Raw genomic sequence first — 22,160 nt, forward strand, 5'->3', positions numbered from 1 at the left:
TCAGGAAACACGCAGGGGCCCTGGTTCACTGCATCAGTGTGTTCCCCGTAGCAGGGTTGCCTCCGTTTCCTCCACTGCTGGTCCCCTGGGAGAAGATGGACGCCTCGTCTCTCACCACAGGCCTCGTTTGGCAGCTGCAGACAGGTTGGAACGAGCTTTTATATTTTTATGTTTTTGTGGTTTTAATGTATGGGACATCCGTAGGCCGTTCAGAACCTGGGTTTCATGTTAGTTAAGAGATCACAGCGCCTGTAGGGATGCAGTGTTGCGGAGGCCTCAGGGTATACAGCAGGTCCTCTCTGAGCCCACCCCGCTGACCTTCGCTCACCTCAGATTTGTGCCTCTGGGACTGGGAGTGATTGCACAGGTTGGTGACCTGCCATGGAGGGCTGCGGAAGGGCCGCGCACCTCACCAGATTTCTCCGCAGTCTGGGTAGTTGATCGGGTTGGCCTCCTGACAGGCTTCTGTAGCGCTAGGTTTCCACTAATAAAATCTAGGGCTGGTGCTATAAAAGAGGTATCGGTATGTAGCTTTTGAGCTGGCCTTCAAGGATTTGATGATTATATTTGGATTTATCAGCAGTGGAATATGGATGGTGCTGGATTGATTGATTTTATTTAGACTCCAGCTCTATGCGGCCATTTACCAGGCCACGCCCCCACAAATGCCCTTGTATCCCCTTTAACATGGAACCCTTTAAGCTTTACAGGCCTTTAAAGCAAATCCTGGGTAAAAAGAGTGAACACTATTTACAGCAACTCAAACTCAATGATATAACACAGGAAGGACCATATTTGTACACCTGTGTGTGGGAGTAAAATGCAAAAGACAATACACAGTAGATAAATCATTATAAGGTTTTAAGGATGGCAGTAACCAATGCCACCAATATTTTCAAAGAAGCCAACATATTGTACATTGAACATACATCTAACACATATAACATTAAACACCAATAATTCCAGACTTACTCTGTTTTCCCAATAAAATTGTGGAAGGATTTAATTGAAAAATCAGTCTGTAAAAGTAGATTTAAATGTGAATACATTCTGAATGCTAAAATTATTATTTAGTAGAATAGCAAACTGCGTCTCAAATTGGCCACACTTGCTTCTTCGTAGATGATCCACTATTGCTATCCTTGCTCTCACTTAACAATTACTCCATTTCAATAGAACTGTAATAACACTTATGAAGAATAAAATTAAATATGTTGTAAAAGAAACATCAAGCAAGCAAACATACCGGTTCTCCGTGTACATAGTTGACATGATTGCATTGCATGTAAAAATACAATTGCAGTAGATCTAAACCATTAGTTAAAAAAAATAAATACTTAACAATACCCACAATACCAGTATGCAGCACTATTCAATAGGCAAAAAAGGAAATACTTGTCAAGCAGAACATCTGAGCCACTTTCACTCAGCAGCTCAAGTAATTATACCTGTGAAAGGAACACTGGCTTGAAACCAAGAAGGTGTGTCACACGAGAGTGTATCGAGTTAAATTATTCTATCGTTACAGTACTGTATGTTGTAATCCTTTCAGATGACACGTAGGTGTGTCCTCGGCACTTTATAAATACCTCTTTACTCTACAATTAGCAACACATGTAGTAAAACATTGCAGTAGAAGACATCTGAGACGATCTTAATGTACACCATTCCTAATTACAAGGTATGTATGTTTAATTTACTTTGTTTCTTTTACTTTAACATGGGGACATATATTTGTGGAAAGGAAAAATAAAATGAGGTGATAGCAATTAACAATACACTTTCAATTATTAAATATTTAATGAAATCTCCAGGTGTAGACCATCAAATGCAAGATAATCTGACATATCTGAAAGTGGTGCATGCATTTATCACCTACCCACAATATCTATTTCAGTTTGAGGACATGTATGTGCCCATTACATATCATACTTCTCTATTGTACGGCCATTTAGTGTCACTATTTTATTTCTTTTGCAGCAACAGAAGTAACAGCAAAAGCCATGAAGTGTAAACATGTTGCATACTTCGGTGTCACAGCCCTTCTGCTGTCACAGCTCCTTCTGGTGGAATGTAACAAGGAGAGAGGAGGAAAAAAAGAAAGAGAAGGCGCTGGGAACGAAAAGCAGAGAGGTGCAGCTAAAGGGGAAAAGAAACAAGCTGGAGCAGGACAGGGCTCACTTCAAGGCAGATTTGTGAGCAAAGACAAGGCAGAGTGTATTTGGTCAGTGACTGAAGCAGAGACTGTAACCCTAAGAGTAGAATGCATTAGAGGGGAGTCTAGATTTTCATGTACCTTTGGTGGGAAGCCTTCATCCTGCCCTAAATATGCAGCAAACCAAAAGTCCTATTGGAAACAGATCACACGTGCAGTAAAGAAGCAGAAAAACATTTGCCAAGATCCCAAAGCTGTTCTGAAATCCAAGGAATGTAAAAAAGGACCGCAAGCTGCACACTTGAGTTACATCAGCTCCAGTTTGCTGGCAGCAGAGGAGAAAGGCACTAACTATGGAGAAGTGTCACACAGTGCAAATCCAACAGCCAAAGCCAACTTGATTGAACCTAATAAAGAGTGTGTAGAGGATGTTGATACCCCTGATAAGAAAAGGGTAGCGCAAGAATACTGTGGAGAAACATGGAGTTCTTTCTGCAATTTCTTCTTTTCTATGGTACAGAGTAAAAGATGCTGATAAATGATGTTCTTTTTGTAGTATATTTGTAAAATACGTGTCATACATATGTCAAATTTGTTCTGTCTTGGTTTGTAAATATTTATTTAAATGCCAACTCAAAAAGGCTGCATACAAAATATTTGATATGTGTTAGGCCACATATTTCTGGACTTGAATACTTTAAAATAAAGTAAATTATATATTGTACATATGGATGTTCATAACAAGAATTAGACAGAGTTTTTGCATGCAAACAAAATGTTCCATCAGTTTTGAGTTGAAATACTGTATGTTAGTCACTGTGATTGCTCAGTACCATGTACTTTACTGATCAACACATTTTTATTCAATAAACATTTTAAAAATATGACGTGGATTGGCTCTTTGTTTGTTAATGATTTTATCTCAATGTGTCTTTCCTGGTAAAATGCGTAAGAAATGCATACATGCATACAAAGATATTGTTAGCACACTATCCAATTATCTGAAGACTAAAAAAGGCAACTACGTATGTCCTATATCACTGGTTTCAGCCCCATTGCCCCCCACAACCAGCAAAGTCCGAACCCTACCCCAGTATAGCCCTGATTTCTCTCCACATTAACATGGCGCTGCAGTCCAGGTTGTTATGAAGGAACCAGGGGATACGTAAAGGAACTTTTACAGTGTCCTAATGATGTACCTGGCACGGCAGGGGCCCTTATGACCTACCAGGTAAGTTTCCTGCATCCAGGGCCTGGGGGTGTTATGGGATTGCTCACGGTGGCTCAGTGCTACTCTGGTATCGCCGGATCACTGGCACTCCAAAGGCAATGAAGGCGTTAGTGCATGATGGAAACAAACAGTACTGTATGTGTCTGTGAAATACAAGCGTTATATGTATCTTCTTATTTATACAGTACAAACAGTGTACATAGCTCTTTACAAAAGAGAAAATACAATACAGGGAATTATAATACAATATGTACATCAAACCATTGGAAAGGATATCGCTGCCCTGGAGAGCTTACAATCTAAGCTTTTAGAAAAACATAGGCAAGTTCTAATTACCATACATTATGATTAGCATTAACTACTACTTCAAAGGGGAATCCTGGTTTCAATAAGATTTTCTTTGGTGTTAATAATGCATTTTACTAAGCGACTCTTTCTGGTGTATTTATTTAATGCAGCACACAGAGGAATGCAAAATAGGCAAAACAAATAAAGTACTTATCGAAAAAAGGTTACAAACACATTTTATGGATAGGAAGTCTTCTTATTTATTGTCACGTTCTTCGCTTAAGAGTTCATTTCCCACACATATACAATCGCCCTAAAACAGCATATATCGCATGTGTTGTGACTGTAGATTTGTTGCCATTACATTTTCAAACCCAAATTTTGTGCGTATGTCCGTACCCAAAATTCTGTGTACCTAGCCTAGGGAAAAGAGAATTTAATGACCCCATGTGATGTTTAGTGAAGGAAGAGATTATTACATATCGCAGTTCTTTTAGAATTTTAGACCTCATTCCAAGTTCTGTACGAAGCTAAAAAAAAAAAAAATTTAAGTCGTTCCCCAATAACATCACACTTGGATGCATACACTAAAGCTTCAGGAGTATGTATTATACACACACTCTGGTCTTTGCGGTATAAACTGCAAACACTACTAAAACAAGTGTACACGTTTTAATAAAGGAGTAGGAGCTCAAGATAGATCAAGAGCTCTTGAGAAAGACTCCAGTCGGGGCTGAAACATTAAGTAATAAAGACCACTATTTTTAGCATATTGGAGTGTCTGTCCTTCCCTTCTACTTTTCTATAAATGTGTACTTCAACATAAACGGACAGTATGCACCCAGCTTGAGAATATCAATATTGGAAGTGAGTGCCCTGTTCTTTGACATACTGTATTTAAATATATATATATATATATATATATATATATATATATATATATATACAGTGTTCGACAAATCTATACATTTGCTCGCCCCGGGCGAGTGGATTTAACCCCCAGGCGAGTAAATATTGGCCCAAGCAGCACATGTTTGGTACTAGGTGGCGAGTAGATTTTTTTGTGTGGCGCGTAGATTTTTTGGTGATTTGTCAACCACTGTGTATATATATATATATATATATATATATATATATATAATATATGTGTGTGTGTGCGTGTGTGCGTGTGTGCGTGTGTGCGTGTGTCTGTCTGAACGTAGAGAAACATACTTAAGAGCTCAAAACTTACATTCCCTCGGGTGCTCATTAATCAACAATGCTTGAAATTGCTTTTCATTTTTAGAAGGTTTTGACAATGGTTTTCAGCAGCATTATATTTTTAATTCCTGTCCATCAATTTGACTAAATTTTAGCACCAGTGCAGATTAATTGTACCTCAAAAGAAAAAGAAATGAGGGCGCAAACAGTAAGGAGAACACAACCTTAATAGTATAAAAATAAAAGCAACAGTAGTAACATGCACTGGGATACACAGATGTATAAAATCGGCATCCCCAGACGTCACTTCCGGCCGGACCAGCATCCCCTGACGTCATTTCCGGGAGCGCTAGACGCAGAGGGAAACGCCAGCCACCGCCAGCCCTACCAGGAGAAGGAACCTCTGAGGCTACTACCCAGAGGGCCAGTGCTCTGATGCGGGGCTCAACACAGTGGTAACATCGGCTCTCCCTCCCACAGAGGTCTCAGACGACATCAAGGACAGTCAGGACACAGTGAAGAGGCGTCCTTACGTGGTCCCAGCAGCAGCTATCTCAGCTATCACAGGCAATTATCCTGTTTCATTATTCATTTACTGCAACACTGATGTTATACATCTGTGTATCCCAGTGCATGTTACTGCTGTTGCTTTTATTTTATACTATAAAGGTTGTGTTCTCCTCACTTTTTGCACCCTCATTTCTTTTTCTTTTACTTTTGAGGTTCTCTGCAGAGGACCGGTTATTCTACACAGGGGCAGCAATTTACAACCTTGACACCCATCTATGGACTTTGTATGTTTTTTTTTGTTTTGGCAATTGCCATCACTTCACATTGACTGTTTTTTGGCAAGGTGCTACTTAATTCACTTGTTGAATTTCTGCAGTCAATCATGCCTTTTGACTACATCTATCTAACAGTTGTTGTTATTATTATCTGTGCAACCTGTTCTTGATCTAGTGTTTACTGCTACGATGGATATACCACATGCACCTGTAGCCAGGGTATCCGAAGCTTCTGGTTTACCTCCGCGCTGTGTGGGGAGCTGTGGGGGGCCGCCGCGTCGCTGGGAGCTCCCGGAGATATTGCTGCAGGGCGCCGCCAAATCGCGAGTGGTTTCGCATGCGCAAGAGAGAGAGAGTTGCGGCGAACCCTTACGATGGTTCGCGCATGCGTAGGATGGAAGCGCGCGAAGCGGGACCAATCAGGTACAGGCTCTGAGCTTGGACTACAATTCCCATGAGCCTCAGCAGGATCACGAGCTGCCAGGCAGCCAATAGGGCTAGAGAGTTGCGGGCTGACAGGAAAGGGAAGCGTGCAGCTGAGACCACGCTAGCCAGTGGGTCCTGGGAGAGCAAGGGGAAAGGAGGTTCGTAGTGCAGGGGGTCAGTGACCCACTTCGTAGGCCAGGATATTCCCCTAGCCCCAGTACAGGCCACGAGTCACCACCAGCTTGTGGTACTGCAGGGAACAGCCCTAGATAGGGATTTGACTGACTTATTGATAGTAGCAGTCAGGGACACATCATCTTCCTAAGCTACATGGTGATCTGTATTGTGGGATCAGACTACAGTGTGGAGTCAAGACTCGTGAGAGATCTCTCTCACAGTGAGGGACTACTCGTGAGAGACGATGCTGGATCTGCGGATCCTTTTCGAAGTATCAGCGACTGGGTGCTAGAGCGCCCGGCTGGTATTATAATAAGTGTACCAACACCGGTACCTGCAGGCGCTGATCCCGCCTTGGGGGTGGGTTCTTTGGGGACACTGGGGATTAAGTGACCAAGGAACTGGTTCAGTACATTGGACACAGTGTGGGGTGCACATGGTGGTGGGAGAGGGACACTACTCCAGGGTGGAGCGTGGCCAGAGCCACCAGTACAAAGTTACTATATGCAAGGTTATTTAAAACCAGAGACAAAAGATGAAACACAGACAGAGCCCAGTGCTACATCCATTGACCCAAATATACGGTACAGTGCCTATATATATATATATATATATATATATATATATATATATATATATATATATATATATATATATATATATATATATATATATATATATATATATATGCAAATATAGCTGTATGCTCATCTGCATGTCTTAGGCAGGTCTGCAACCCCGCCTTTCCCCATTATCACCCAGCATACAGCACTTCCGCTGCAGCAAGGGATTCTGGGAAATGACATGCAAATGAGCACACAGTGTCACTTTTTGCCTCAATAACCATTTTTAACATGGTTCCCTATAGGCTTAAGCTTGCTGCATGGTCACAGCTTTGAGCACAGCCAGGGTTAAGGTGCATACCCAGAAAACCACCCACAGACAGCTGTTTCGACCTTGATGGGTCTCATCAGTGTGGGGTTGATTTTACTGGGAATGCAAGAGAGGCTATGGGATAGGCTAAACCATAATACTGAGTTAAGTTATGGTGAGTAAAAAAAGTGACAAAAACCCTCCACAGGAAAGCAAATATGCAAATATAGCTGTATGCTCATCTGCATGTCTTAGGCAGGTCTGCAACCCCGCCTTTCCCCATTGCAGACCTGCCTAAGACATACAGATGAGCATACAGCTATATTTGCATATTTGCTTTCCTGTGGAGGGTTTTTGTCACTTTTTTTACTCACCATAACTTAACTCAGTATTATGGTTTAGCCTATCCCATAGCCTCTCTTGCATTCCCAGTAAAATCAACCCCACACTGATGAGACCCATCAAGGTCGAAACAGCTGTCTGTGGGTGGTTTTCTGGGTATGCACCTTAACCCTGGCTGTGCTCAAAGCTGCGACCATGCAGCAAGCTTAAGCCTATAGGGAACCATGTTAAAAATGATTATTGAGGCAAAAAGTGACATTGTGTGCTCATTTGCATGTCATTTCCCAGAATCCCTTGCTGCAGTGGAAGTGCTGTATGCTGGGTGATAATGGGGAAAGGCGGGGTTGCAGACCTGCCTAAGACATGCAGATGAGCATACAGCTATATTTGCATATTTGCTTTCCTGTGGAGGGTTTTTGTCACTTTTTTTACTCACCATAACTTAACACAGTATTATGGTTTAGCCTATCCCATAGCCTCTCTTGTATTCCCAGTAAAATCAACCCCACACTGATGAGACCCATCAAGGTCGAAACAGCTGTCTGTGGGTGGTTTTCTGGGTATGCACCTTAACCCTGGCTGTGCTCAAAGCTGTGACCATGCAGCAAGCTTAAGCCTATAGGGAACCATGTTAAAAATGGTTATTGAGGCAAAAAGTGACACTGTGTGCTCATTTGCATGTCATTTCCCAGAATCCCTTGCTTCAGTGGAAGTGCTGTATGCTGGGTGATAATGGGGAAAGGCGGGGTTGCAGACCTGCCTAAGACATGCAGATGAGCATACAGCTATATTTGCATATTTGCTTTCCTGTGGAGGGTTTTTGTCACTTTTTTTACTCACCATAACTTAACTCAGTATTATGGTTTTATTTATATATATATATATATATATATATATATATATATATATATATATATATATATATATATATATATATATATATATATATATATTGAATAAAATGGTCTTTTAGTTTAACTCTTTGGCCAAAGTGTCGTAAGCCCCTGAGCCCCTCTAAGGCAGACCACATCTCAAGGGTCACTAATATAAATTCTTAATAACCTGTACATTACCAGGAAGAATGATTTATAAGAAATCTGTAAAAATTAGTTCCATAGTTCTAAGTCTGATTGAAGCTCTTATTCACCTGTACAATACCAGGAAAGGCACTCTGTATTAGATTTGTCACAATCAAACTGCATGCAAGTTCCCATGAGTGTGGAAGGTGAAATGGAGTGAGTTTAAACCATTTAAAAGTGGGAGGGGGTGAGCTTCAAACCTGGGAAGGAGGAGCCACCCTCCAAATCAGCTTGGAACAGCTGAGCAGAATTGCAAAACATACCGAACACCTATAAGCTTATATTGAACCCCCATCTGATTTGGAGGTATATACAGCATCAGTAGACCCATCTAGTCATAGGGAAGAGGGCTACACACCTGCGGTATATTCCCCGCTTCTAGCAGCCTAGGGTTAATCGCCCTACTGATCGCCATCACTTACCCTCCACCTCATTTGTAGGGGCTTCAGGCACATACCACACACTGGCATTGCAACTTAACGCACCTTTTTTCTTCTTGCAGATTAATTGTAGTTTATGATACCATTCAATAGTCAGAAAATGTGTAATAGATGTTCTGCAATAGTGTGAACAGAGGTTCTCACAGTTTTTTTTTAATGCGTACTCATGTACTTGAGCTCTCTTGCTGGCCCAATAAAAGATATAATAACCTACAAAACATTGAAACGTCTCTAGAACAAGGAAAAAAGCCTCTAGGGAGGAGAGTGGAGCACAGCACAAGAACCGACAGCAGGACCAGCACACCATAGGTTAAAACTAATTTATTAGTATATAGGGGGAGACACCATAAAACCGGACAATCACTCACTCTGACGCGTTTCGGGCTAAGCCCTTTGTCAAAGAGTCTCTAGAACAAAACAGGCTATTAAAGCTTTGCCATATATATCCAGCAACAACCACTACTGGAAACCCTTTCTTGTGCTTAATATACATGTACAGTACATTATTACTAATACTTAAGTAATAATCCCTGAAGAACAGGGCATTATTGGCCAGTAATGCCCTGTTCTGAGGGGATTATTACTATTATAGGCTAAATGTAGACTTATTTCATAAATAATAGAGACTTTTGTATAGTTAAATAGATTTTTTTATTAAAATAAAATGGTAAATACATGAAACCACCTCTACATACTCTTACACTGCAGATATCTATATCCACACACTGCCGCCTCCTCTGTGTACACACACACACAGCAGCTCACATACAAACTGCTGCTACACACACACACACACACACACACACACACACACACACACACACACACACACACACACACACACACACACAACACAGTGTCTCTACACACATACAGACACACTGGAGCTCTAGACACACAACACCTCCTCTACACTCACTACACAGCACCTCTACACACTCAGCAGCAGCTCTACACACACAGCAGCTCTACACACACACACAAACTCTGCTGCTACACACACATGCTACACCCATAAACACTGCTACTGACACACACTGACACACACTGACACACACACACACAAACACAGTAGCTCTATATACACACACACACACACACACACACACACACACACACACACACACACACACACACACACACATCAGCTCTACACTCACACAAACTGCTGCTACACATACAACAGCACAACACACACACACTGCAGCCACAATAAAAAATGCAACCACTTACTAAACTTTGCACTGTCCCCCCCAGCTCTATACACAACACAGCACCTCTACACCCCCACACCCCCACACACAACACTGCACCTCTATACACAACACACTTACTTCTTTGCAGTCTCTCTCTCCTCCCCCCCACCCCCCCTCCAATTCAACTAAGGGGGGAAGATAGGTGTATGGGGGGAAGAGAGGTGAAAGAGAAGTGAAGGAGGGGGGAAGAGAGAAGTGGTGTAGGGGAGAGAGAAGTGTTGGAGGGGAGAGGTGAGGTTGAGAGGTGAGGGGGTAGAGAGGTGAGGGGAGGGAAGAGATGTTAGGGGGGAAGAGAGAGGTTAGGGGGGAAGAGAGAGGTGAGGGGGGGTGAGAGAGGTGAGGGGGGAGAGAGAGGTGAGGGGGGGGGGAGAGAGAGAGGTGAGGGGGGAGAGAGAGTTGAGGGGAGAAAAGGGGTGAGGGGGAGAATTGGGGGGAATGGAGATGTGGGAGAGAAGTGGGGGGACTGTGATATTAAGTACAACTAGATACAAAGAAATACAAATTACCTTAGTGGCACAGGCAGTAGATGTGATGAGAGATACTGTATTACTTTGTTGCAAACAACAAAGTTACGAGTTGGGACACAGCAGCGTCTGACAGCACTAGCAAGCTGTCAGAGAGGGAGAGGGAGAGGGGGGGAAAGAGGCTGCGTGTTCAGTGTGCTCAGAGAGGAGAGGAACAGAGGTGCTGCAGTTAAGTTTTAAACTTGCCGGGTTTTTTCCCACCGCGAGCCCCTGCTTCTTTGCTTTCAGGTGAGTTGGCAAGTTGGCAAAAATTGCGGGCATTACTGAATGAATAATGCCCGGAATTCTGACCAATCAGAGGGCAGGGATTTCAGTAATGCCCGGAATTTTACAGCTTTAGCCTATAATCTACATTAAACACGTTAAAGCAGCAAATTATGTAAATATTTATTATTTATTTATTTATAAACTTTTTTACCAGGAAGTAATACATTGAGAGTTACCTCTCATTTTCAAGTATATTACCTGGGCCAATCAGCAGTCTCCCAACTCCCAAAGTTGCGGATCTCTATTGGCCGCGGAGAGAGGCTGACCCTGGAAACACTACAAGTATCTCGGGAAACTGCAGGTCAGGGTAATGCGGATTGGCTCTGGGGGGATCCGAAAACAAGAAGAAAAAGCAGAAATTGCCTAAACTATTTTATTTAGCGAATTACAGTGATAAAGAGACATTTAAGGTTACCAAAGATCTGTACACTATAGTGTCAACTATTAAGGACTCTCATGCAGGTCCACTAAAAGGTCAACCTGCAAACAAATGTACACTTCTCCAAGTATGACATGCCTATTAGACGACATTTTAACTAATGGGAGAGAGAGAAAAGAATCGGCACACACCATTTAGGAATTAAAGGTTTCCAAGCCATCAATATTGTATAGTTAGACAATCGGTTGCAGGAACTAAATATAAATTCAATAACATATGCTTTCACACAGTAATGGTGTTTTCATTAATTGGCCCCCATAATATCTCTAGCAGATGTACATACAGGCATACCCCGCATTAACGTACGCAATGGGACCGGAGCATGTATGTAAAGCAAAAATGTACTTAAAGTGAAGCACTACCTTTTTTCCACTTATCGATACATGTACTGTACTGCAATCGTGATATACGTGCAGAACTGATGTAAATAACGCATTTGTAACAGGCTCTATAGTCTCCCCGCTTGCGCACAGCTTCGGTACAGCCAGTATTGCTGTTCAGGACGTGCTGACAGGCGCATGCGTGAACTGCTGTTTGCCTATTGGGCGATATGTACTTACTCGTGAGTGTACTTAAAGTGAGTGTCCTTAAACCGGGGTATGCCTGTACAACTACCTCGTATTAATCCTTTATGTTCCCCAAGACGTACCCTGAATGTGGCACTCTAGAGGTCCTATGACGTACATGTCACGTCATGCTAGAAATGCTTGTTTTGTAGGGGGAGATCGGCTTCCCCACTTCAATGGAGTATGATCGATTGGATTATCCTCCACTTTTGTTTATGTCCTGGGGAGGACTGCCCGCGACCATGTGATCGGTACACCAAGCGATCCCGTGGTTGGGATCCGGAAGACTAGTGGCCCTCAGGCGCCGTTCCTCTGGCACTCAAAGGGTTAAGCTTCATATAGTAAGATATGATTGGGAGTAAACAGACAATGGATGGAAGTTATCAGGAAATAACACAACAGCATTTATTGGAGCAAGTGCTACTTAAGAAGCTTTAAGAAAGCCTTTTTGATATGCATTGTAAATCCCTGCGTACATGATTGGTGCTATATAAATAAAAGCACAATACATTGTTAACAAGGGAAGTTAACATATCTGCGCACATCATCCCATAAAAAGCAAAGTTACACACGATGATTCCAGAACTCTCAAATGTTCCAACATAGTGTAGATCAGCGGTGCGCAAACTGGGGGGCGCGCCCCCCTGGGGGGGCGCAAGATTGTTTAGGGGGGGCGCAGGAAGCAGCGGCGATTTTGCCAGGAGCAGAGGGAAAAAAGCCGTCTGCAGCTGCAATTTTTCTTTTGGCCATTAGGTGGCGCTGTGCTGCGCTGTGCTACAGTACACAGCAGCATCTCGTTGCTTCCTGCTTCCTGCGTGTGTGACATGGGGAGAGGGGGTGAGTGAGACTGGGACATGGGGGGGGGGTGTGAGTGAGACTGGGACATGGGGGGGGGGGGGGTGAGTGAGACTGGGACATGGGGGGGGGGGGGGTGAGTGAGACTGGGACATGGGGGGGGGGGTGAGTGAGACTGGGACATGGGGGGGGGGGTGAGTGAGACTGGGACATGGGGGGGGGGGTGAGTGAGACTGGGACATGGGGGGGGGGGGGTGAGTGAGACTGGGACATGGGGGGGGGGTGAGTGAGAGTGAGACTGGGACATGGGGGGGGGGGTGAGTGAGACTGGGACATGGGGGGGGGGGGGTGAGTGAGACTGGGACATGGGGGGGGGGGTGAGTGAGACTGGGACATGGGGGGGGTGAGTGAGACTGGGACATGGGGGGGGGGTGAGTGAGACTGGGACATGGGGGGGGTGAGTGAGACTGGGACATGGGGGGGGGGTGAGTGAGACTGGGACATGGGGGGGGGAGGTGAGTGAGACTGGGACATGGGGGGGGGTGAGTGAGACTGGGACATGGGGGGGGGGGGGGTGAGTGAGACTGGGACATGGGGGGGGGGTGAGTGAGACTGGGACATGGGGGGGGGTGAGTGAGACTGGGACATGGGGGGGGGGTGAGTGAGACTGGGACATGGGGGGGGGGGTGAGTGAGACTGGGACATGGGGGGGGGGGTGAGTGAGACTGGGACATGGGGGGGGGTGAGTGAGACTGGGACATGGGGGGGGTGAGTGAGACTGGGACATGGGGGGGGTGAGTGAGACTGGGACATGGGGGGGGGGGTGAGTGAGACTGGGACATGGGGGGGGGTGAGTGAGACTGGGACATGGGGGGGGGGTGAGTGAGACTGGGACATGGGGGGGGGGTGAGTGAGACTGGGACATGGGGGGGGGTGAGTGAGACTGGGACATGGGGGGGGGTGAGTGAGACTGGGACATGGGGGGGGGGGGTGAGTGAGACTGGGACATGGGGGGGGGTGAGTGAGACTGGGACATGGGGGGGGGGGGTGAGTGAGACTGGGACATGGGGGGGGGGTGACTGGGACATGGGGGGGGGGTGACTGGGACATGGGGGGGGGTGACTGGGACATGGGGGGGGGGTGAGTGAGGCTGGGACATGGGGGGGGGGTGAGTGAGACTGGGACATGGGGGGGGGGGTGAGTGAGACTGGGACATGGGGGGGGGGTGAGTGGGACTGGGACATGGGGGGGGGTGAGTGAGACTGGGACATGGGGGGGGGTGAGTGAGACTGGGACATGGGGGGGGGTGAGTGAGACTGGGACATGGGGGGGGGGTGAGTGAGACTGGGACATGGGGGGGGTGAGTGAGACTGGGACATGGGGGGGGGGGTGAGTGAGACTGGGACATGGGGGGGGGGGGGTGAGTGAGACTGGGACATGGGGGGGGGTGAGTGAGACTGGGACATGGGGGGGGGGGGTGAGTGAGACTGGGACATGGGGGGGGGGTGAGTTAACTGGGACATGGGGGGGGGGTGAGTGAGACTGGGACATGGGGGGGGGGTGAGTGAGACTGGGACATGGGGGGGGGTGAGTGAGACTGGGACATGGGGGGGGGTGAGTGAGACTGGGACATGGGGGGGGGGGGTGAGTGAGACTGGGACATGGGGGGGGGGTGAGTGAGACTGGGACATGGGGGGGGGTGAGTGAGACTGGGACATGGGGGGGGGGTGAGTGAGACTGGGACATGGGGGGGGGGGTGAGTGAGACTGGGACATGGGGGGGGAGTGAGACTGGGACATGGGGGAGTGGGAGAGTGAGACTGGGACATGGGGGAGTGAGTGTGAGACTGGGACATGGGGGAGTGAGTGTGAGACTGGGACATGGGGGAGTGAGTGTGAGACTGAGGCATGGGGAGGGTGTGAGTGACATGAGGGGGGTGAGAGTGTGAGATGGGGAGGGGGGTGAGAGTGTGAGATGGGGAGGGGGGTGAGAGTGAGTGTGACATGGGGAGGGGGGGTGAAAGAGCTACATGGGGATGGGGATGAGAGAGACATTGGTGGGAGGGAGGGAGACACTGGCAGGAGGGAGAGAGACACACAATGGCTGGAGGGAGAGTGTGAGAGAGACACCGGGTGGAGGGAGAAACAATAGCTGGTTGGAGAGTGCAAGAGAGACACTGGGGGGAGGGAGAGGCAATGGCTGGAAGGAGAGTGAGAGACAATGGAGGGAGGGGGACACTAGGGGGAGGGAGAAAGAAAGAGAGACACACAGGGGGAGGGAAAGAGAGTGGGGGGAGACACTGAGGGGAGGGATAGAGAGGGACTGGAGGGGGAGTGAGAAATACAGGGAGTTGGAGAGACTGGAAGAGGAGTGTGAGACTGGAAGAGGGGAGAGAGTGAGAGACAATGGGGGGAGGGAGAGAGTGAGAGACAATGGGGGGAGGGAGAAAGAGACACACACTGGGGGGAGGGAAAGAGAGTGGGGGGGGAGGGGGAGACACTGAGGGGAGGAATAGAGAGGGACTGGAGGGGGAGTGAGAAATACAGGGAGAGACTGGAAGAGGTTAGAGAGGTCCTGAGGTGTTCTAATGTGGCGGGAAGAGAGAGATTAATAATACAGCAGAAATGGGAACGCTATTAGACAAATATTATAATATTTATTTTTAAGTTATGTAATTTGTGCTATAAATACTTTTTTTGTAGACGCGTGGCGGGGGCGTTACAAAGCTGGTTCGCCCTCAATGGCTGAACCAGCTCACGTGCGCTGACGTCATGTGATTTTGATTACATCAGGCAGGGGGGGCCCGAGAAATTTCATGGATGAAAAGGGGGGCTCGGCATAAAAAGTTTGCTCACCCCTGGTGTAGATCACTCCTGCTGCTCCGTGATCTTTTGGGATCACCGGGGCAAACTTCAGCCGAAATAACCCAAAAAGGAGCGCAAAGAGAGCACGTAAAAGTCAAAAATATTATTTATGTAATAAAAGCAATGTGATTAAAAACTCACCTATACAATATGGTCAAGCGGCACGAACACAGTCATCATCCCAAAGCTGAGCTATCAGGCTGATAAATGTCTATTGCTGGCAGAGGGGATCCAGAGCGGAAACCGGCAAACCCTGCATCATCCGATCACAAATATAGATGGATATCAGTAGCCCCTGACAAAGCGTAATGATGCAAAATGCGTAGTAGTTGGTGGAAGAGTACGCTGTGATGTCCTGCTGTTGGTATCTCCATGAGACTGCTGACATCCAACTATATTTGTGATCAGATAATGTAGTGTTTGCTGGTTTCCTGTATGTTCCAAATATTGTGAACTGCGGTCCCTCGGAATGTCACTATTATTATTGCAGAATTCTGTACCTGGCTTACTTCTAATATACTTCTCTAGGCAACCTGCGTATATGCATGTTATTTTCATGTGATATCTTGATATGTTACGGAAGGATCATTTAGTCTTCTCTGGATATTGACAGGGCACCAGATACACTAAGATTTAGATTGGTTTCGTCTTTTTTATCCTTATTATATGGCTGAAAAAAACAAATCTTTATACATATCAGAAGTTATACGTTTTTAAAAGAAAAAGTAGACAATCATTTCAAAGCATTTACAACTGATAATAGTTCAAATAGTTGTAGACACAACGAAATGGAATAGCATGCTTTGCTTAGTGCCTACATCTGTCTGTAACTGACTCCTTGCCTTGTGTAAATGCATTAACCAATTCAACGAATATTGGAATACAAAGAAGAATAAAGGAGAAGGAAGCCCAACTTAGCAAGTAATTACTTTAATGTTCTTTCAATTATTTAATATATGATGAATATGTCAAATTATGGCCTTGAAGTCCTACTCCGAAAATCACAATGGTGGGTAACAAAGAACATTCAATCTAGAATATTTGTTACAGAAGCACATATGTAAATGAGACACAAAATACTACATTCCTATACTGTTGTAAGTTGCGGAGAATGTTTTCACAGATAAGTAACAAAGATGCCCGTCTTTAAAAAGCCCTGCGTATTCAATTTTTCCATGAAAATAAAACATAGGGCTAAAAAATTAATATGACCAGAGTAGGAAAATATACTGTAGTGCCGACGATTATTCTAACACAAACCAGTGGCAATCGCCAAAAAGACCCAGGTACATGCTGGGTCTAGTGTAAGGCAAGTTTAAGGCATTTCTGCATTGACTAATGGCCCATCAGATTAACAGCGGTGGTCCCTGGCAGTCCCATTCAAACTGAATGGGACTGCCAGGGACCCCTGCTGTGTTAATCCGATGTTAATCCAATGCAGAAATGCCTTAAACTTTGATGCTTCAGACTAGGTAATGGGGGTGGGAGCAGTGGGGGAGAGCAGGCTGGGGGGCGCAGGGCAAAAAGTTTGCACACCCCTGACGTAGAGAACACAAATGTGTTTTTATGTTATTCTGTCAGTTGAATGGACTAGGGTTGCCAGGTGGCTTCTCCAAAAATACTGCACATAATGGTGAAAGGTGCGATGCGCTCGAGACAAACACATACATACCCCTCTTTCACCTCTCTCCGCTCCATGCTGTTCCCTCCTCTCCTTGGCCCCACCCCCAGGCTCTTGACACATCCTCTGGATTGGCTGCATTACCAAGATCCCTAGCAACAGCCCTGCTTCCTCCCTGCTCTGGGAAATCTCCACAGCCCCCCAAGCCTGTCAGATCACTATGTCCAGAGAGGTAATGCGGACACATGTCCAGTATTACCTGTAATTTTTTAGTGGACAGAGTGTCCAAATACAGGACAGTCCGGGTCAATACTGGACACCTGGCAACCCGATCTATGACATATGTATACCAGTCGCACAATCCATGCTTACTCAAAGAACTGTACAAACTAATTGTAAAATGTTGACAAAACTCCAAGAAAGAAGCCTGCAGCATATGACTAAAGGTGCATGCTGTGAAAGCATAATTAACGAAACAGACGTAGAAAGGAATGCTTTACTGAAACCTTCATAAATATTTCACTTTATAACAGCTAAGCTTCTAATAGTTTATCGTATGAGATTAGTATTTACAGTTTATCTATGTTTACCTTATTATAGCATCACTAACATTTACAGTAGTCCGTATATCAGACAAAAACAATCACTTAGTTTCCCAGTAAATATTACTTAACTAAAGAGGAAATTATAATTGAGAAATAATTGTCAGGATCGCAACGTTCCGCCTCTCGGATGCATCACACAACAATACCTGTGGCGCACGCAGACCTCGGTCTGCGCATGCGCGCCACCCGAACACCACCCTCACGGAGTTTTCTTCCCATCATTGCGTCACGGCGCTTGGTCCCGCTGGCGACGCGCCCGCCTCACGTCACGCCCGCCCCTGCGCGTGCACGCCGCGTGGCAGGTAATCTCAAGAAGGATATCAGCTGCCTCTCACCTGCAGCCAATCTTGCTTCCTCCTATCGGCTGGTATCCTATGCGCGACGTCACTTCCCTGCTGCCCCTTGATTGGTTTCTACCTCCTTTATTGCCCTGTTTGTTCCTGTGCAAGTTGCTGAGCATAAACTGATGTTTATGTGCTGTGCTCGCTGCTTCCTGTGTTTTGCCTGTTCATGTGCCTTGCCTGACCTGTGTTGTGCCCACTTATCGTACCTGGACCCGTATCTTCTAAACCCCTGGACTTCGGCTTGCTATTGGACCCCCGCTTTCTCCTCTCCTCGACCACGGCTTACAGATAATGACCACTCTCCTACCCCGGACCACGGCAAGTACCACGACATACCCGAACGCTCCTACAATGACCCGGCTACACGACACTGACTCTGCACTCCGGACCTGGTCCCGTGGTTGCAGGGCGGCGGTTATATACATCTCCACCTCAGCCCTGCGGTCTAGTGCAGTTTGTTATGAGCGCACGTTACAATAATGAAGTCTACCAAAGAAAAATTATGATAAACACGGTCAATAAAAACGACCCTATGGCTCGACTCAAAGTGCTACATGTTTCTCTAACAAAGAAGAGTTAGCAAATCCAAAATGCGGTACAGTGAAACAATTAGAAAAGTTTTTACAGGTACTGAACTTGTGTGTTTTGAACATCAATACGTGTTTTTGCTATTAAATCACCAAGGAGCATGTTACAGCATATCAATTATATAAAACAGCAATATATCACTGGGACTCTTAAAGAGACACAACCCTTTTATATCTGAATACTAACTTACCATAAACTAATCTATGCACCAAATGTGGACAGGCTGATGGACCCGATGTACATGGAGGCCTTAGAGAAGAGTATAGGTAGTGATTATTGACCAGACTCATAGTTAAATATGATGAGGTTGAAAAAAAGACATGCGTCCATCAAGTTCAACCTACGCTAAATTTAAATGACAGATACTTTATCCTATATCCGTACTTACATTATATTGATCCAGAGGAAGGCAAACAAAAAAACCCAGTTAAATATCATTCAATAATATCTCATAATGGGAAAAATAAATTCCTTCCTGATTCCAATCATTGGCAATCAGATTACTCTCTGAATCAACATCCTTCCCATGTTTACTTATTTGGTATATCCCTGTATACCTTTAATTTCTAAAAAGATGTCCAACCTTTTTTTGAACAAATCTATTGTATCTGCCATCACAGTCTCCATGGGTAATGAATTCCACATGTTAACTGCCCTTTTAAGAACCCTTTCCTTTGTTCCAATCTTAAGGGATGACCCTGTGTCTTTTGTACTACCCTTGGGATGATTAGTTCTTTTGGAAGCTCCTTGTTCTATCCCTGTATATACCATATTTCCTTGATTCTAAGACGCACCTTTATTTCGATTTTTACGTCTGAAATCGGGGTGCGTCTTAGAATCCATCTAAGAATTTTTTTTTTTAAGTGTCTACTAACCCCTTCTTTTCACTTACCATGTTTCAGGAGAGGTCCCATGTCAGCGGAGGATGAAGTGGGCGGTGGTGGCAGTAGAGGTCCCACGCCTGCAGTGGGTTGAAGATGGACAGCGGGCGGGTGTGCGGCGGCAGGACAGGTCCCAAGTCTGCAGGTGAATGAAGATAAGAAGACAGCGGGTGGTGTGTGGTGGCGGAGGCAGGAGATCATAATAGCAGGAGAACTGAGCAGGAGCAGAGCGGCATAGGGGAACGGCTGGTGAGCAGCACACTGCAACACCGGAAGTTGACCGTGTCTGACTTACAGTTAGTGTGCACCTCCCAAGTCGTTCCCCTGTGCAGCTCTGCTCCTGCTCAGCTTTCCAGCTCAGCCACCAGTTTTCAATCCAGGTGCATATATTTTTACTGAGTCCGATTTGCTTTATTTTGTACACCAACCTCTTGTGTGTCACCGTATCAAAATTCCTTTGCAAAATCTAACTAGACCACATCAACTGCATTACCCTGGTCTAAATTCCTGCTTAATTCCTCAAAGAAACTAATAAGGTTAGTTTGGCATGACCTATCCTTCATAAATCCATGCTGACTATTACTCATTTTGTTGTCCTCTAGGTATTCCTGAATTTTAGCAAAGAAATAAAGAGTATTTCTCAAAGGGTGCACTCAACCTCTTAATAGAAAAAGGAGCTCAACGTGTAAGTCACTGGAAAGGGATAGTTGCCTATCCCCACTTATATAAATATTTATTAACAAGAAATTGTTTAAAACCTAAATGAAAACCTAAATGAATAGCGCTACTTAACAGATGTATGTAAATACTGTTATTGCTGCTGGTAATCTTGTGAGGTAATTATATAGTGAGATAATGGTGATAGCATCCTCACAGATTAACTCTAGTCTAAATCGCTAATTCAAAGTGAGAAGTGACAACTATAACACAACCTAATATGTGTAATATATAATCAAAGCGCAAAAAACTTCCTCTCCAAGGTGGAAATGACACAGGGAATCTCAAATGGGCAGCATATGTAAAGAGAAAAGAAAAAGAAAATAGTGCAACACAGTTTAATTATAACATATAGGTGAGCATGGAGGCTCCAACACACTCACATGCTCCAAGAAATATATAAAAGCAGTTAAACCACTCAGGGTTCAGACGCTGTAAACGGGACTCCAAACAGCTGTTTCTTGCTCTCCACTTCCGCACCAGATCGGCGTCTGACGTCACGAACCAGCCTTCTCACTCTCCTACAGCTAGGGGAGGACCCTCTGGCTTCGTCGAAAATCAGCACAGCGGAAGATATCCAAACGTCAAGGCGTTCAGGCGTTTGGATATCTTCCGCTGTGCTGATTTTCGACGGAGCCAGAGGGTCCTCCCCTAGCTGTAGGAGAGTGAGAAGGCTGGTTCGTGACGTCAGACGCCGATCTGGTGCGGAAGTGGAGAGCAAGAAACAGCTGTTTGGAGTCCCGTTTACAGCGTCTGAACCCTGAGTGGTTTAACTGCTTTTATATATTTCTTGGAGCATGTGAGTGTGTTGGAGCCTCCATGCTCACCTATATGTTATAATTAAACTGTGTTGCACTATTTTCTTTTTCTTTTCTCTTTACATATGCTGCCCATTTGAGATTCCCTGTGTCATTTCCACCTTGGAGAGGAAGTTTTTTGTGCTTTGTGTCCTCCCCCCAGAAGATTTTTTGAGAGATTGTGAAATCTCTCACACCAGCTGCATCTCCTCTTGGTGATATTGATTTATTTTATTATTAATTTTTTCATGTGTATTTAAGGTTTGCGCTCACTTTCCTTGCACTATAATATATAATCAAGAAATAATAAAGTAATAAGTGCATTTATTAATTGTTAGCGATAAAGGGTATGTGGTTAATTTGTGGGACAGTATCTCATTTAAATACGCTTAGATATCTATAGTGTGTCTAAGGTATCCATGGTGTAATGCAGGGGTTAACAGCTGTAACGGATCAGGGGACACGCGCCTCTCAGCGGGTCCCCGTCACCTCTAGCCCCACTGCAGCCTCCTGCCCTGTTTCTCCGCTCTCTCAGCAGCTTACCTCCTCCATGCCGAGCCGTTCCTCCGCGGCGCACGCCGCATCTGCATGCACACGATTGGGGCGCGCGCACGGCAGCCTTACAGAAGGCGCGCGCACCCGATCCTCTTACCTGCCTCCCCGTGCTGCTGGCGCTGCCCCTCATCGGCTGCAGGCCATTACTAGCTATCACACCCCTGCCTTCCCCCTGGACCTATCCCTGCATTCACTCAGACAGGCCTCCGCTCCTCCCCTTGCTACCATTGGTCCTCCTTCCTTAATTACCTCAGTCTGCCCTCTCCGTCGTCGCTCAGCATAGCTTCTCTGTGGCTCCTGTGTGCAGTGACTTTGCCAAGCTCTCTGTTTCAGCTCCTTGTTCCT

At 45.5% G+C, this 22,160-nt stretch overlaps 1 protein-coding gene across 1 annotated transcript; it reads left to right on the top strand.

The window, feature by feature from the left end:
* Positions 1 to 1,521: 1,521 nt before the first annotated feature.
* FGFBP1 (fibroblast growth factor binding protein 1) lies at positions 1,522 to 3,042 on the top strand. The gene is made up of 2 exons (XM_075569116.1): positions 1,522 to 1,681; positions 1,981 to 3,042. Exon 2 carries the CDS (start codon positions 2,004 to 2,006, stop codon positions 2,688 to 2,690), a length of 687 nt encoding a protein of 228 aa, XP_075425231.1. The 5' UTR covers positions 1,522 to 1,681; positions 1,981 to 2,003; the 3' UTR covers positions 2,691 to 3,042.
* The last annotated feature ends 19,118 nt before the right edge of the window (positions 3,043 to 22,160 follow it).

Source organism: Ascaphus truei, chromosome 1 (assembly GCF_040206685.1).
Source record: "Ascaphus truei isolate aAscTru1 chromosome 1, aAscTru1.hap1, whole genome shotgun sequence".
Lineage (NCBI taxonomy): Eukaryota > Metazoa > Chordata > Amphibia > Anura > Ascaphidae > Ascaphus > Ascaphus truei.

Excerpts from the sequence above, each read along its gene's own strand:
- FGFBP1 (XM_075569116.1), top strand. The coding sequence starts at position 2,004 with ATGAAGTGTAAACATGTTGCATACTTCGGTGTCACAGCCCTTCTGCTG.